The sequence below is a fragment of the Parasteatoda tepidariorum genome, chromosome 7 (genome assembly GCF_043381705.1).
Source record: "Parasteatoda tepidariorum isolate YZ-2023 chromosome 7, CAS_Ptep_4.0, whole genome shotgun sequence".
Lineage (NCBI taxonomy): Eukaryota > Metazoa > Arthropoda > Arachnida > Araneae > Theridiidae > Parasteatoda > Parasteatoda tepidariorum.
The window spans coordinates 75,299,475-75,315,101 of record NC_092210.1 but is presented as its reverse complement, the minus strand read 5'-3'; the positions used below and the strand labels follow the sequence as shown (position 1 = coordinate 75,315,101).

At 29.5% G+C, this 15,627-nt stretch overlaps 1 protein-coding gene across 1 annotated transcript in view; it reads right to left on the bottom strand.

Annotated features, from left to right (window-relative positions):
* The window catches only part of LOC107452214 (TBC1 domain family member 1), a 38,761-nt gene that overhangs the window by 14,923 nt on the left and 8,211 nt on the right, over nucleotides 1-15,627 (bottom strand). Inside the window, exons 5-12 of the mRNA XM_071183651.1 lie at nucleotides 15,338-15,442; nucleotides 13,810-13,954; nucleotides 13,639-13,730; nucleotides 12,991-13,104; nucleotides 12,003-12,083; nucleotides 7,785-8,215; nucleotides 5,807-5,940; nucleotides 4,658-4,789 (exon numbers count right to left, since the gene is read on the bottom strand). Of these exons, the coding sequence (XP_071039752.1) occupies nucleotides 4,658-4,789; nucleotides 5,807-5,940; nucleotides 7,785-8,215; nucleotides 12,003-12,083; nucleotides 12,991-13,104; nucleotides 13,639-13,730; nucleotides 13,810-13,954; nucleotides 15,338-15,442 (1,234 nt within the window). The remainder of the gene's footprint in view (nucleotides 1-4,657; nucleotides 4,790-5,806; nucleotides 5,941-7,784; nucleotides 8,216-12,002; nucleotides 12,084-12,990; nucleotides 13,105-13,638; nucleotides 13,731-13,809; nucleotides 13,955-15,337; nucleotides 15,443-15,627) is intronic.

Here is a 15,627-nt window from a genome sequence, read left to right as displayed (position 1 = left end):
AAAAATATTATATAAAGAAATCATTCAAATTATAAATTAGGTAAACAGGCATTCAATATGAATTTAAAATATACAAATAAATAAATATCAAATTAGTTGCACATTACAAATATTTTATATAAATGAGCAGAAATCTGAAAAATAAATTATTACTTGTAAATAAAAGTAGCTGGAAAACTTTCATGAATATAAAAGAGATATTTCTTGAAAAATAACAAATGATCAAAATTTAAATGATTGAAAATATAAATGACCAAAAGTTAATTGAGGAAATAAAAAGTGCAAAATCATTACAAAACGAAGAAAAAAGAACATCATGTGATATAATATCTCTTTTTTCAAATTACTTTTTACAGATACTTTTGACGCTATTTTGTACGAATGAAAAAAATATAAATATTTTTTTGCTGAATTATCTCATGTCTAATTATCTCAACCAAAAGAACCAAAAGAACGATAGCTTAGTCATCTTTTGTAGATGCTCATATTAGGTAGATACGTTTTGTATTTTACAGTGAAAATGGGGCCGGGAATATTTTTTTTAAAAATTTCATATGCATGTATATACAAAAGGCAAATAGAATAACTGAACACACAAATAAAACAGAGCAAACAAATAAAACTGGAGAGGAAGCAAAAGACCTTCTTCCTGGTGATATGTATTACCAGAGCTGTACAAAATTCTGATTTTGCATACAATGAAAAATGCTTTTTAGACAAAGTGGCAATTCACAAACGAGTTTCGCAAAACAAAGAAACAGCACACATTTTTATTTTTTTTGTTCTCATGAGTAAAAATAAAAATATATCAATAAGTTTAAAAGAAAAAGAAAATAATATTTTCTCCATTTGATAAATCAATTTTTTATAAGACGTAAATTTTACTTAATCAACTCATTTGGTTACTATTAATTGTATCCAATTTGGAAGGTCAACAGGGTATTTTCTGCACCTTTTATTACCAATAATCTTTTACTTTAGAATTGCATCAATGAAGGATTTAGCGAGCAAGTGATTACCGCTCATCTCTGCCATGTTAGTATCCTGGTGAATTAAATTATTAATAACACATGCTTTTAAGGTAAAGCATGAAATACAATGATTATTAAAAACGAACGCCTTTCTTAAAGACAACTAAACTAAATAAATCATCTTATTACCAGAAGAAATTACTTTCAACTAAAGCTAATAAACTATAATACTAATTAAAAGTATGAAACAATTATTTTTCATACTTTGCTGGCTTTCCATTTGGTATAATATAGAATGCCTAGGCGATGAGCATATTGTGTTATCATTTAATCTATTCTGGAAATTTATACAATGCCAGATTTCCAGCTTTGTTGGGTTTTGTTTTTTTTAAATTACGCCCGCCATCGTCTTCTCAGACATCCTTGGAGTCCAAAACACTGAAGTAGCTCCAGAAGATGAGAGGGCGCAAAAGTCATCACAGGAACGAATGCCAAGAAGAGAGGGGCAATCAAACAGATGCTCCCCAGTCATAGGCGAAGTGTTGCAGAACACGCAAAGAGGTGAATTGACCAGGTTAATTTTAAATAAATGGGCCTGCAAGTAGTCATGTCCAGTAATTAATCTAAGGCAAGCAACTCCCTCAGCTCTGGGAAGGAGGGAAAGGTGAGAGCGCTGCTGGTCATCAAGAAGGCTAGCCCAGGATTTTCCATCAGCTAAGTCCCTAAGAGCAGATATTGTTCTGCGCCTGAATTTGCTCTTAAGAAGCCGCCTTGCATTTCTGAGGGGAACTGGATGAGAAGATGTATGCAATGCTGAAGCCTCTCTAGCCAACATGTCGGCCCGTTCATTTCCGTAAATGCCACAATGGCCAGGGATCCACTGGAGGACAACCTCTCTTCCAGAAAAACATAACATACATTCCTTTGCTGGTAACATACATTCTTTTTAGTAATATCAGGGATGTGATTGACAAAAACACAAAAAAGAGGAAGTTTATAACTGTAGCATTAAACGTGCAAAAGAAAAAATGATATGAATTCAATAGCCAATTTGATAATGATTACATTATTATCTATTCAAATAAATATAAATAAATGGTAATTATGTTCTTAAATAAAATAATTTTTTTTTAATAATTTAGATAACTTTGAGTAATTATGCATAAGCACGATTTTATGTATCACATTATTTTAAAAAACATTTCTTTAATGGTCAAAGGACCTTTATGGACTTTCTCATCAGTTCTTTGTTTTTTCGATGGTCTTTTATTAACATGACTGATCTGTAGACTGCGTTTTGCAGACTTTTGATCATCAGTGTTGATAGGACAAGAAAGTTCATTTCTCACACAATTTTTAGAGGCCTTAGATTAAGAATCGCGATGTTGGATTTCAAAATCGCGTGAATAAGAATCGCGATGCTTGATTTTAAAATCGCGTGAAAAAGAATCGCGATGCCGGATTTTAAAATCGCGTGAATAAGGCGATATCGGATTTTAAAATCGCGATGTTGGATTTTAAGATTGCGTGAATAAGAATCGCGATGTTCGATTTTAAAATAGGGTGAATAAGAATCGCGATGTTGGATTTTAAGAGTGCGTGAATAAGAATCGCGATGTTCGATTTTAAAATAGGGTGAATAAGAATCGCGATGTTGGATTTCAAAATCGCTTGAATAAGAATCGCGATGTTGGATTTTAAAATACCGTGAATAAGAATCACGATATTGAATTTTAAAATCACGTGAATAAGAATCACGATATTGGATTTTAAAAGCACGAAAATACAAATCGCGGTATTGAATTTTTAAATCACATAAATAAGAATCACGATGCATAATTTTTAGAGTCCGTGAATACTTATCGCAACGAGTAATGTTTAAACGGCGTATAAATACGAAAATCAATGTTTGATATTACAACAGCGTGATAACGAATCGCAATATTGAAATTTAAAAATATATAATACGAATCGCGACATTGTATTTTAAACTAGCGGGAATATGAATTGCGATTTTGGGTTTTAAAAACGTTTAAATACAAATCACGATATTGGGTTTTAAAAACGCTTAAATACAAATCGCTATATTGAATTTCTAAATTGCGTGAATGGGAATTGCGAGTAATGATTTTTTAATCGTGTAAAAACGAATCTCAACAAGTAACTTTTAAATCAGTTAAATACGAAAATCGATGATTTACATAAAAATCATCTAAATAAGAATCGCAATTTTTGCAGATTCTGGCCCAGTTCCTAATATTTAAAATTCTGTAAATCAGCCAATCAAAAGAAATCAAATATCAGCGGTCGAAACGAAACTGCTTAGGACTTTTTTTCAATCTATAACGAAGTCGCGGTTGTCAAGGCAACAGCGTACATGCCGAAATTCTATCTATTTTCTTCTGAAGATCATTTTCTCAAGAGGCTACTGCAGGGGGGGGGGGGGTTCGTCGCAAGTCCGACTATATCGTTAGTTCGACACCCCAAAAGTTTTTGGAACATGGTCGGAAATTTTAAAAAGTCTTTCATCCCTGAAAAGATAAGAGTAGTGGAGTAGGAGACGGCATTTTTTTACCAAGGTCAACCACTTTCACCCCAGCCAACTGATTGACATGTGAAGAAAAGTTTATTGGGGGCTTCAATACTTCGCTCCGCGGAAGAAAAAAATTTTCAACAAAAAATCATTTACTGCATAAAAAATTTTTCCGCACGGAAATTTATGAAAAAAGAGTGGAAGATATGGAAAAATCTGAAAAAAGCGGAAATCAGCGGATCCGAGGAAGAATCACATCCCTGTAATATTTGTGCTTTTCACGTAGAAATAAACAACACACAGTTTGATTTATAGTTTCAGGGTTCATACTTAATTTATGGGGGGATTCCTTAGCTTTCCCTAATTAACACAGCTATGTAATGAATTAGTATAGCAACTATGCAATGAATTAGTATAACAACTATGCAATGAATTAGCATAAAATAACATAAAAATAATATTGAGTAATACAATACGCCAATAAAATTCTTAAAGCGTGAAAAATAAGAAGTCATATATCAAAACAAAATTTCCATTCTTACATAATATATGGTGCATTATACAACAATAATAAACTAACATGTTACTAAACCTACAAATCAAACTTTTTGCTAATCATAATTCTCAACATTTGAATGAGTTTCAAGCAAATGATTAATTATTGCTAACTAGTTACATAAGGTGAAAAAATTAACATCTTTAACTTTTAGTTCAAAAAATAAATAAAAATATGCATTTAACATAATAATTGTATCTTTGAAAAATTATTCAAACATTACATTAAATAAATTTTTATAAAGTTTCAACATTGCATAGGAAAATTAAAAATTTGTAGAAGGGTTTTAAGGGAAAAATTATAACATAATAAAAAATTCTTTTATAAAGTTAAAAAGGTCCAAAAATTTAAATTTTTCCAGGATTTTTATTCTCTATTTCCAGATTTTTAACAAAATTTTCGTATTTTGTGAGCATTTCCTAATTTTTTAAAAATTTTTTTTTACCTAATTTAAAATTCCCTGAGTTTTCCAAGTTCTTTTTTTGGCAACCTGAATTTCTAAAAATATAGACCATACTTAATAACAGAAATGTGTAAAAATAACTAATAGTAACTAGTTTATAAATATTTCATATAGTACTCTCTATCAAATCTTACATTTCAATTTCTTCTGTTCCCTTTCAAGTCGAATGAGTATAATTTGTTCCATTATGGCTTTTTTCCACAAAGCTTTTAAATGAGAAGATGAATGTTTGGGAGGTTCAACTCTCTTTTCTTCAGAAACTTCACCTACATTTAAAATACATATTGCACTTTAATGAATTTGAAGGTAGACTATACAATTCAACTTTTTTAACATATCTTTTCATTACCATTACTAATGAAAGCATCTGAGACAGAAACAAAATTATAGTGATTAGGTTTGTCAATTATTTAAAAAATTTTTAACTGAAAAGAAGTAGTTATTTCAATCTCTTAAATTTTAAATGCCAAGAAGAAAAATCTATTGGTACAAAAAATAAATAAACAGATTAAAATCCATCACCATTGCTTTATTATTTCTTAATTGAAAGCTTATCTTAACACTTTACTGACCAAATGAATTGTGTCTGACTATAAGCTAGCAACCACATATTTTTAACAACTAAGTATGGCCAATGGGAACATATGCTTGATCAGTTATTTACTGACAGTTTTCAAAACAGAGAGATCTTCCCGCTTGGTTGGACATCGAAAAAAACTTTTTTTTTTAAATATAGAACACTTAATGGAATTCTTTTTCTCACAAATATAGAACTGCAAAACTTGAATATCAAAACTAAATAACCTTATCATAAAATATTGCAAAAGGTAATATCAAGTGACTATTTCAGAAAACAATAAAGAACACTTTTATCATTAAATACTTAACTTCAAATAAAAATAATACATAAAAGACATGATTACAGAGAATAAATAGTAAAAAGGAATTATATATAAATATTTATGACTGGTAAACACTGTTAGAATAAGGGATAAATAATTTACAAATAAGTACCAGAATAGCTTTCATTAATTTTATGCCGATGTTTGTTGATGTATGATGTATGCTGATGTTTGATGATGTATGTTGTTATAATTAAGAGATTTTTTTGTCCAACGAGAATGCCCCAAAATGTAAAGCAACAATTGTCTTCATATCTTAAATCACGACATTATTTTTACAAACAAATTATTTAAAATACGAGAAAGAAAAGATGATTCTGTCAAGTTATTTCACATATGCCAAATAAAATAAAATTCAAAAATACTAGAACTTTTAATTACCAAACACAATATCTTTGGTATACTGCTTCTGAACACGATTGAACAGCATTTTTCTCCAAGAACCTTTTGAACCGTGATGTTCTTTTATTTCTTTTAAAGGAAACACACCTTTCTTCGAGCCAACTCTTAAGAATCTATGAAAAAATTTTACTTCTTAATAATGAAATGTAGAAAAAGCCATTAATTAGAATATATACATGTAAATAAATATATAATTTGGAATGAGCCTTCATTTAAATTAAAAAAAGAAAGAAAACTAATCAAATAGTTTTTGTTTTTCTTTTAAAGCAAAAATTTGATTTAAATGTCTGTTAATATTAATTCATATCTTTATCAGTCGCCTAATGTTATTTGGAATTACAAATTATAAACTTTAACCTTATGGTAATCTATTTAAGTGATACAGTTAGCTTAGTGACAATTTATAGTTCAGGGAAAGTTTTAAAATAGAGGGAGAGTGACAAATGTTTGATATTACGCTATTTCATGTAAAATTTCTTGTTATGCTGAATATATTTTAGTAAGAACTGATTTCAAATTTTCATGTCAAGTAAATGGGTTTATACTTTGTCACTTGTCTTGCACAGCATGATGAATTTTAAGCTGAAGGCAGTTTTCATCACAGAAAAAGTTTGATCTTTTATCCCAAGCACATTCCTAGCAAATTTTCACTTATTGTCAGCAACGAATTTAAAAAAAAGAAAAAATGCTAATAGCTCAATACAAAGCAACATTTGCCAAGTGCACCGAATTTCATGATTCTGATAAATATATTATTTAAAAAAAATCATAAAACAGAATAGCAAAAAATTTATTTATGCTAAATAGAGTGCTTAATAATCAGACACAGAAAATAATGTTATAAGCTTATATTTTGTAGAAGAGAGAATTTATAAAATGAAATTCAATATCATTGACTAAAAATCTTCAGAATAGCACTAAATACAGTCTTTCATCTCTCATAGTTGAATCAATATAATTTTTTACACATCTAAATTTCTTAAAAAGAATGCTCTTTTTTGACAGCAGTGAAAGGAATAATTTTTGTTAAATGAAAGTATATTTGAAGCTGAATTTTTGTAATTTAATGTTTTCAAGAATTTACTTTAGCTAATGTTATTAGTTTTTAATACATTCAAGTTATGAAAATATAAAAAAATCGAAGCTAAGCTTTCATCAAATATTTTTTTGGAATTTCTTTCACTTAAATAATAGAAATAGAATCTTCCCTTATTATCACAGTTATTCATAATGTCTTTCTTTACATCAAACAGAACTTTATACACTTCAATGTAGCTAAACGGATTTTTTGCAACATATTAAACAGAGAGATAATAATTTCAAGCAATCTTGAAATTTGATAAGTTTTAAGAAATTAAAAATAAATAAAAAAAACATATTCATCACCTGAGTTGAATATCAAATAAAGAAAAAATAAAATTAGCTGAGTTGAGAAGAATTAGTTGAGAAGATTGAATATTTCTAACTAAATTTTGGGTGTGATTAAGATAGTAAGAACCTGTTAATAAAAATTTTAGTGGCACACATTTTTAATTCTAATCACGATGGTGGGGAATAAAATTGATTAGTATTTTATGCATCATATCTGAGTTGATAAAATGTCATCAAAAAAATTTTAATGATATACAATTCCAGAAACTTAACACATCAAAACGTAATTAAAACACCAATAATATGCCTTTCATTCATCTAACACGTACAAAAAATTAAATAAATGAACCAAACAAGCAGAGGGAAAAACAGTGTTATAACACACAATAAGCATCTAAACAAATAAGCTAATGTAAACAAATCACAAGTAAGATTACTCACTAGCAGTTACACACAAAAAAAAGACAAACAATAACAGGAAGGGTCAGCAACATAGTCACAATCTAAGCATTGGTGGCAGTACTAATAGTAGCTTAATTCATTATGTGCTGATATGTGCATGCCTAGTGCTATGTATTCAACTTACATGTTTCTCAAAGGTGATGCCTTAAGTGGAGCCCTAGGCAGCTCATTAATTCTCACATCAGATGCAGCTAAGATATTATCTTTGCTTTTGGATGGCATCTGATGCTCTCCACGATGCAAATCCCAAATCACAGCAGCTGTGTCACTAAGGGAACGTTCTGTGCCAGTTCGTAAGCTGGTCGATTCTTTGCGAACATACGTAGATGGCCCAAGGTCAATAAGTTGACCTTCAGTCGGTGGTGGTGTTGCTTGTTTAGAAACTTCCTTTTGAGGATACTTTATAGTGCTATCTTCAGATTTTCCAACATTTGATATATTGCCCATAATTTTTGACTTTTTCTCTTGGCCCGATTTAGTTTTTTTGTCTCCAAGTAATTTGTGTTCAAGGTGAGAGCCAACAGGAAGAGAGTATGCTTTTGTAAGTGGAGCATCCTTTAGTAAAGGTTAGAGTAGAGAAAAGAAAGAGTTCAAGAGAAAATTAGAAAGATATTGTACGAGACATAGAAAGAAACAGAAACTAAAGAAACAGAAATATACTTCACATGAAAATATATTTATTACATAATAAATTAATGAAAAATTCCAGAAATGAAAGCAAAATGTTAAAAGGCAACTGTTGTCAGTACACAATTTCATGTTTTTCACTTACAAAGTTTATAATATGAACTAGTTTGAATATATAAGAGAAATCTAAAAATAAACCATAAATTATTTTTTTGTAGGCACATGTTTCAAACATAACTAGGAGCCCAGCAAGCAATCATTTATCTTCAGTCGTAACAGTATGTAGAATCAAAAAATTTTAATTTTGCTGCGATTAATTTCTCCTTCGAATCAAAAAATCTTAAAACTGTCAATTTATACTATTTATACTAACTATAGATTGCAACTAATTATAGATTGCAAATCTTATTCCTCAATAGATACAAGAGTACATGGCTGCAAAACAGTTCCCTAGCTAATAATTTTCATTAAATTGAATTATGTAGATTAAAAAAACTTCAGCATAAATTCACTTAAAACTAATGATGGTATAAATAGCATTTTTACGGAAGAATGTTCCTAAAACAATTCATCGAAAAAATTCAACTTTTCATATTTTTTTCATCCAATTGTTTTTTCATAATGAGTGTAAGACACATATACAATAATAGTTTTCTAAAACAGTGATATTATTGCAATAAATTAAGTTTAGGAAAATTTTAAACCAATTTAAAAACATTATTTGCTGATGCAATATTTTTAGACAATAAATTATACATACAAAACTAGAAATAACAAATGAAAATGGATGTCATAAACTAGCGGTAGCTATACTGTGAGAGTAGAAAAGAATTCTGAACACTTATTCATAGCTAATGAATAATGGATTAAGTTGGATAAAACTGTATACTTTAAAATAAATAAGTAAATTGACAAAATATATGGTGGAATGTAGTTTTATAGGAAAGGACAGTTAGTTTGAACATTCTAATGGCATGCACGATTTTGTGCATTGGTCAATACAATGAAAAAGTTACTATAATGTGGAATTGTATTAAAGCGAGTATTCCGTCTTACTCGCCTCCTAATGTGGTGCCTGAGATTGAATCCCAGCTTTGGCTTATCAACGAACAATGGTTGAACGAATTCCACACCCAGCTTGCACCGATTGCAGTGCTGACATAAAATATCCTCAATGGTGGATGGATTATGGGTTAGACTCCCCTTGCCGTCAAGCTAGTCATAGGAGGTTTTCATGGTTTTCCTCTTCATGTAGCGCAAATGGGGGTTAGTTCCATCAAAAAGTCCTAAACTAACATAAAATTTTTCCCAATACTTGATCCAGGAGTTCCCTTGTTTTCTGGATTGGGTTCAAAATAGCAAGACTACAGATTTGAACATTGGTAGTCATAAACTCAAAATTGAGTCAGCTATTCAACAACAGTGAAAATATATATATATATATATACATATATATAAATACATTGGTTTTTAAACAATAAAAACACTATCAAATTCTGTGGAATCACAATTGAGGAAACAAAGATGAAATGTATCAAAACTAGTTTGTTTGNTCTTTGCGAACATACGTAGATGGCCCAAGGTCAATAAGTTGACCTTCAGTCGGTGGTGGTGTTGCTTGTTTAGAAACTTCCTTTTGAGGATACTTTATAGTGCTATCTTCAGATTTTCCAACATTTGATACATTGCCCATAATTTTTGACTTTTTCTCTTGGCCCGATTTAGTTTTTTTGTCTCCAAGTAATTTGTGTTCAAGGTGAGAGCCAACAGGAAGAGAGTATGCTTTTGTAAGTGGAGCATCCTTTAGTAAAGGTTAGAGTAGAGAAAAGAAAGAGTTCAAGAGAAAATTAGAAAGATATTGTACGAGACATAGAAAGAAACAGAAACTAAAGAAACAGAAATATACTTCACATGAAAATATATTTATTACATAGTAATATTAATGAAAAATTACAGAAATGAAAGCAAAATGTTAAAAAGGCAACTGTTGTCAGAACACAATTTTATGAAAAAGTTTTTCACTTACAAAGTTTACAATTTGAATTAGTTTGAATATATAAGAGAAATCTAAAAATAAACCATAAATAATTTTTTAGTTGGCACATGTTTCAAATATAACTAGGAGGCGCTGCCCCAGCATGCAATCATTTATTTTTATCTTTAGTCGTGACAGTATGTAGAATCAAAAAATTATAATTTTGCTGCAATTAGTTTCTCTTTCAAATCAAAAAGTTTTAAAACTGTCAATTTATAGTATTTACTTACTCTAAAACTATTGATTACTCTAAAACTAATTATAGATTGCAAATCTTATTCCTTAATAGATACAAGAGTACATGGCTGCAAAACAGGTCCCTAGCTTATAGTTTTCATTGTATTGAATTATGTAGATTAAAAAAAACTTCAGCATAATTCACTCAAAACTAATGATGGTATCAATAGCATTTTTACGGAAGAATGTTCCTAAAACAATTCATTGAAAAAAATGCAACTTTTCATGTTTTTTTCATCCAATTGTTTTTACATAATGAGTGTAAGATGCATATACAATAATAGTTTTCTAAAACAGTGATATTATTGCAATAAATTAAGTTGCATACTTAAAAATAGGACAATTTTACACCAATTTAGAAACATTATTTGCTAATGTAATATTTTTAGACAATAAATTATACATACAAAACAAGAAATAACAAATGAAAATGGATGTTACAAACTAGTGGTAGCTATACTGTGAGTGTAGAAACAATTCTTAACACTTATTCATAGCTAATGAATAATGGATTAATTTGGATAAAACTGCATACTTTAAAATAAATAAGTAAATTGACAAAATATTTGAAAAAAATATATGGTGGAAAGTAGTTTTACAGGAATTGTCAGTCAGTCTGAACATTCTAATGGCATGCACCATTTTGTGCATTGGTTGATACAATGAAAAAGTTACTATACTGGGAAATTGTATTAAAGCGAGTATTCTGTCTTACTCGCCTCTTAATGAGGTGCCCAAGTTTGAATCCCAGCTATGGCTTGTCAGTGAACAATGGTTGAACGAATTCCGCACCCAGCTTGCACCGACAGCAGTGCTGACATAAAATATCCTCAGTGGTGGATGGATCATGGGTTAAAGTCCCCTTGCCGTCAAGCTAGCCGCGGGAGGTTTTCGTTGTTTTCCCTTCCATGTAAAGCAAATGGGGTTAGTTCCATCAAAAAGTCCTAAACAAACAAAAATTTCTCCCAATACTTGATCCAGGAGTTCCCTTGTACTTGACCCTGGATTGGGTTCAAAATTGCAAGACTACAGATTTGAACATTGGTAGACATAAACTCAAAATTGAGTCTGCTATTCAATAACATCGAAAAATATATAAAAATAAAATAAAATAGAGTTATTCCAGTAGAAAATCAAAATTTTTTAATTTAGGATAAAGGCAAATAAAAATTAATAAAATTCATGGACTGAAAGTGAATAAACTAGTAACCAATTTGATTATTATTTTAAAAAATATTCAGGAATGGGAATAAAAGAGCAAAAGCTTGGTTTCTTTTCCCTTGAAATATAGCAATTATTGTTAACACAACGACGTTAATTATTTTTTAAAAACAACAAATTGTAAATTTATATTTTATGTTGTTATTTTGAAACTCTTGCATATCAATATGATTTAACAAGAAGTCGAAAAGGTATGTCAATATTAAAATGCAACATACTTACTTTAAACACTGAATCAAAAGTGTTTGGAAATGTTTTCTTGGCCATTGATGTTAAATTAGTCAAGGGCAGCAAAGCTCTTTTCTGAAATACAAACAATATAAAAATAAGTCATGAATAGTTAAGAAATGCATAGCAGTTTAATAAATACATAAATTTATGTTATTATGGCTCACAAAATCCGAGGCAGGTTTATTAAAAAAATTTTGAACTTAAAATGTCGACAAAAAAAATCATAATTTCCCAACTCATTAATAGCAAAAAAATAGACCTCAATATAACGTATCACTTAAATAATTGTGTAAAAGGATGAAGCTGCGAATGTGTGAGAAATTGGAATCCAATGTAAAATAAATACTTGTATATATTGAGTTGAGCTCTAAATTGAAAATGCATATAAACTAGATAAGGAAATTAAAATTTATCTCGAAAAGATTCTATTATTCAAAATTTAAAGTGAATAGTAAATTTCTAATTTTGTATCATGCTTTGGCACACTCTTATATTTATAATGGCTTAACAGTGAGGGGGAGGATTATGTAATAAATAAATAAACTACGTAATATATACGACAAATTTGTTAAATTCTTACTAAATTAAGATAAATGAATTAAACAAAACCGCTACTAGTTACTCAACATATTACCAGTTCATAATTTTTTTTTCCCAAATTATGTCTAAACCTTTTTCTAAAACCCAAAAAATGCTTGTGATGAATAAATTCATCTAATTTTTTGAAAAAATTTAATTACTAATCTTGAAGCATATGAAATTTTCAGAATAAATTTATTAAATATGTAGCTAAAGAAAAGTAATCATAAATGAAAAATAATCAATTCTTTAATTCTAATGATGAGAATTAGAAACGAAGGAGACAGAAAAGAAGAGTAGGTTTAATTACTTGCTTTAATAATCAATCATGTTATATATTACAGCATCATTGAATCTAAAATGTGTGTAATAAATATAAATACAATGAAATCTATCTTACCTCTTTATTTTTAGAGATAGTATGAGTGTGTTTCATCTGTTTCTGTTCACACAAAGCTCTCAACAATGTCATAAATACAATGTTTTGCTCTCCCAAGCTTCTCACAATAATTTCCTGAGGGAAAAAATTGTATTAAAAATAGGAACTGAAATTGAATGCTCAAAGACCTAAAACAATTTTTAAGCAGTTTTTATTAAAAATGGAGATTTCTTAGTAAAACAGTTTGTAATGATTTGTTTTAACTTAAATGTAGAACCCTCAATTATAAATGCCAAGTTACCACTTAAAAATAAAAAGAGGAGATATTTGACGATCTTGTTCAAAGTCAGTGAGCTGTTGATCATCATCTTTTTAAAGGCATTCATCTTTTGAAAGGCATTCTTTACTAACAAGCAACTCAATATGTCGAAATTTAATGAAAACACTTATGAACTATAGAACACTTATTTAAAGCAACCCTGATTTATATGTTTATAGTGGAGATACTAGCGCCAAATGCAAAATTTGAATATACATCATCTTTTAGTTGTATAGCCTACCAAATTTAGTTTATCTAGCACAACTCCTTCTTGGTGTTGGGATTTTTTTTCCCTCAGCGTATTTATATATAAACATTTTCAATATTAAGCAGTTTAAATAAAAACTTACTTGATATTTGGACATAACTTCTTTTTGCTCTTTATCAGCTAAAGCAGCAATGTGCATCATTATAATAGACTGCACTTGTTCAGGTGCCTGACCTGAAGAATTTAAAGGTTTAAAAGAAAATAACAATAAAAAAATATCAACAATTCATTAGGAACATTACAGTGAACGTACCTTCTGTGTCAGAGCAAAGTTTGTGAAACCAATACATAGGACAAGTTTCACAGAAATTGAATATTTTTGATGATGCTCGTTTTTCCTGAGATGTCATTACAGAACACTGAAAAGATTGCTTCAAAGTTTTCAGGATTTCAGTAACCTATATTAATGAAAAGAAAAAATTTTTAAAAAAAAGTACAGCTGCACTTGTTTAATATGAGCATAAGAGAGGAAGAGCATGAGTGCAGCTGTTACAATTTTTATTTCATCAAATAAGATTAATATACAGAATATTTTTGCTCATTTCCTTCATTAAGAAATACAAAGCTAAGTTTTTACATACAATACATTCTGTTATGATCCTCTTTTTATATGTTTTGTTAATTTTACACCTATGAAAATACTTTAAGCAGGTATAATGTTATAAACATTTTATATGTTAGTTAAACAACAAACAGAACACTTACAAGAAAAAGTACTGATGGAAACATAATTAAAATACAGTTTCATTTTTATTTTAGAAATCATACTTTCAGCTCAAATTTTTTTAACATCAAAATCAGGGCTGTATAAAACTTAATCATTTCTATAAGTATACATAACTAAAAACTAAACTCAGTGGCGCGACAGCCCATAGAGGGCCAAGGCCTACTGTGCCCATCTCAGTTTTCTTGACCTTGGGCTCTGGGGCGCAGGAGCAGATGTTCTGGTCAGGAGGTCAGCCGAACGCAGAATCCCCAGTGTTTAGTTCCCAAGCATGCTTGGTACTCATTTATCGACCCACTGAAGGGATGAAAGGCTGAGTCAACCTTGCCCGGCCCGAGCATATAAGTATACATATTGAACTAAAAACTATGCTGCCTTATGGTGTTATATCATAAAATTTCATCGCAAATTAGTAAATTTTACAATAGAAGTATTTGAAAAATTTATTGAGAATTGAAAAACATTGCAAAAATGAAAAGGTTAAAATCAAGGAATGCAAGAAATGATTTATAATGGATCAGCTTTTGTCGACAGATTTGGAAAACCATAAATAGTGCTGATCTTCCTGAATCGATGGGGGAGGGGTTGCTGTGTAGGAATTCTACCAAAGCAGAAAAATAAAAAGCTGATATATTCAAAAATGGAAAAGAAATTTTCTCGAAATACTTGGGAAATTTACTGAAAACATTTAAACATTGTGGATCTACACTCTAGAAATCTAGTCAAAATAATTAACTCTGCAGCTATGTTATTAATAAATAAAAAAATTAACTCTCTTAAAACAAGAAAACTATCTTTAATAAGTAAAACTGGCACCTCATATTATTACTAACTATAACTGATTAATTACTTCGTACCAAGTACAAATATTTCATAGCCAAGTACATTCTATCAATCGAATAATAGACGAGAAAATCAGTTTTCTGTGAAGGAAAGTAAATTGGCTGTATCCCAAACTGAGTTCAGGGTTAAAAGCAAAAAGGTTAACTGTGAAAAAGTACAAATTAAAAATGCATAGATTGATAAATTAAAAGGAAATTAAGTTAAAACTACTCACAATTTTGGCAGATTGGCACTGGAAAATGTAACCAATATACATATCCATTCCTGTAATTGTACTCTCTCTGCAAATAATTCCAAAGTACTCAGGATTTTCTTCCCCCTACCAAACAAAATTGTTACAGGACGGAAATAGATTAATTAGTACATAATAGATTAATTAGTACATAATAACAAAAGTGTACCTACAGATTCCTAAAATTAGTTCTCATTAGTGATGCTACTTAATCTTAATAGCTATCTATCATCAAATTTTAAAACCTTACATATTTGGGGGGGGGGGGGTAA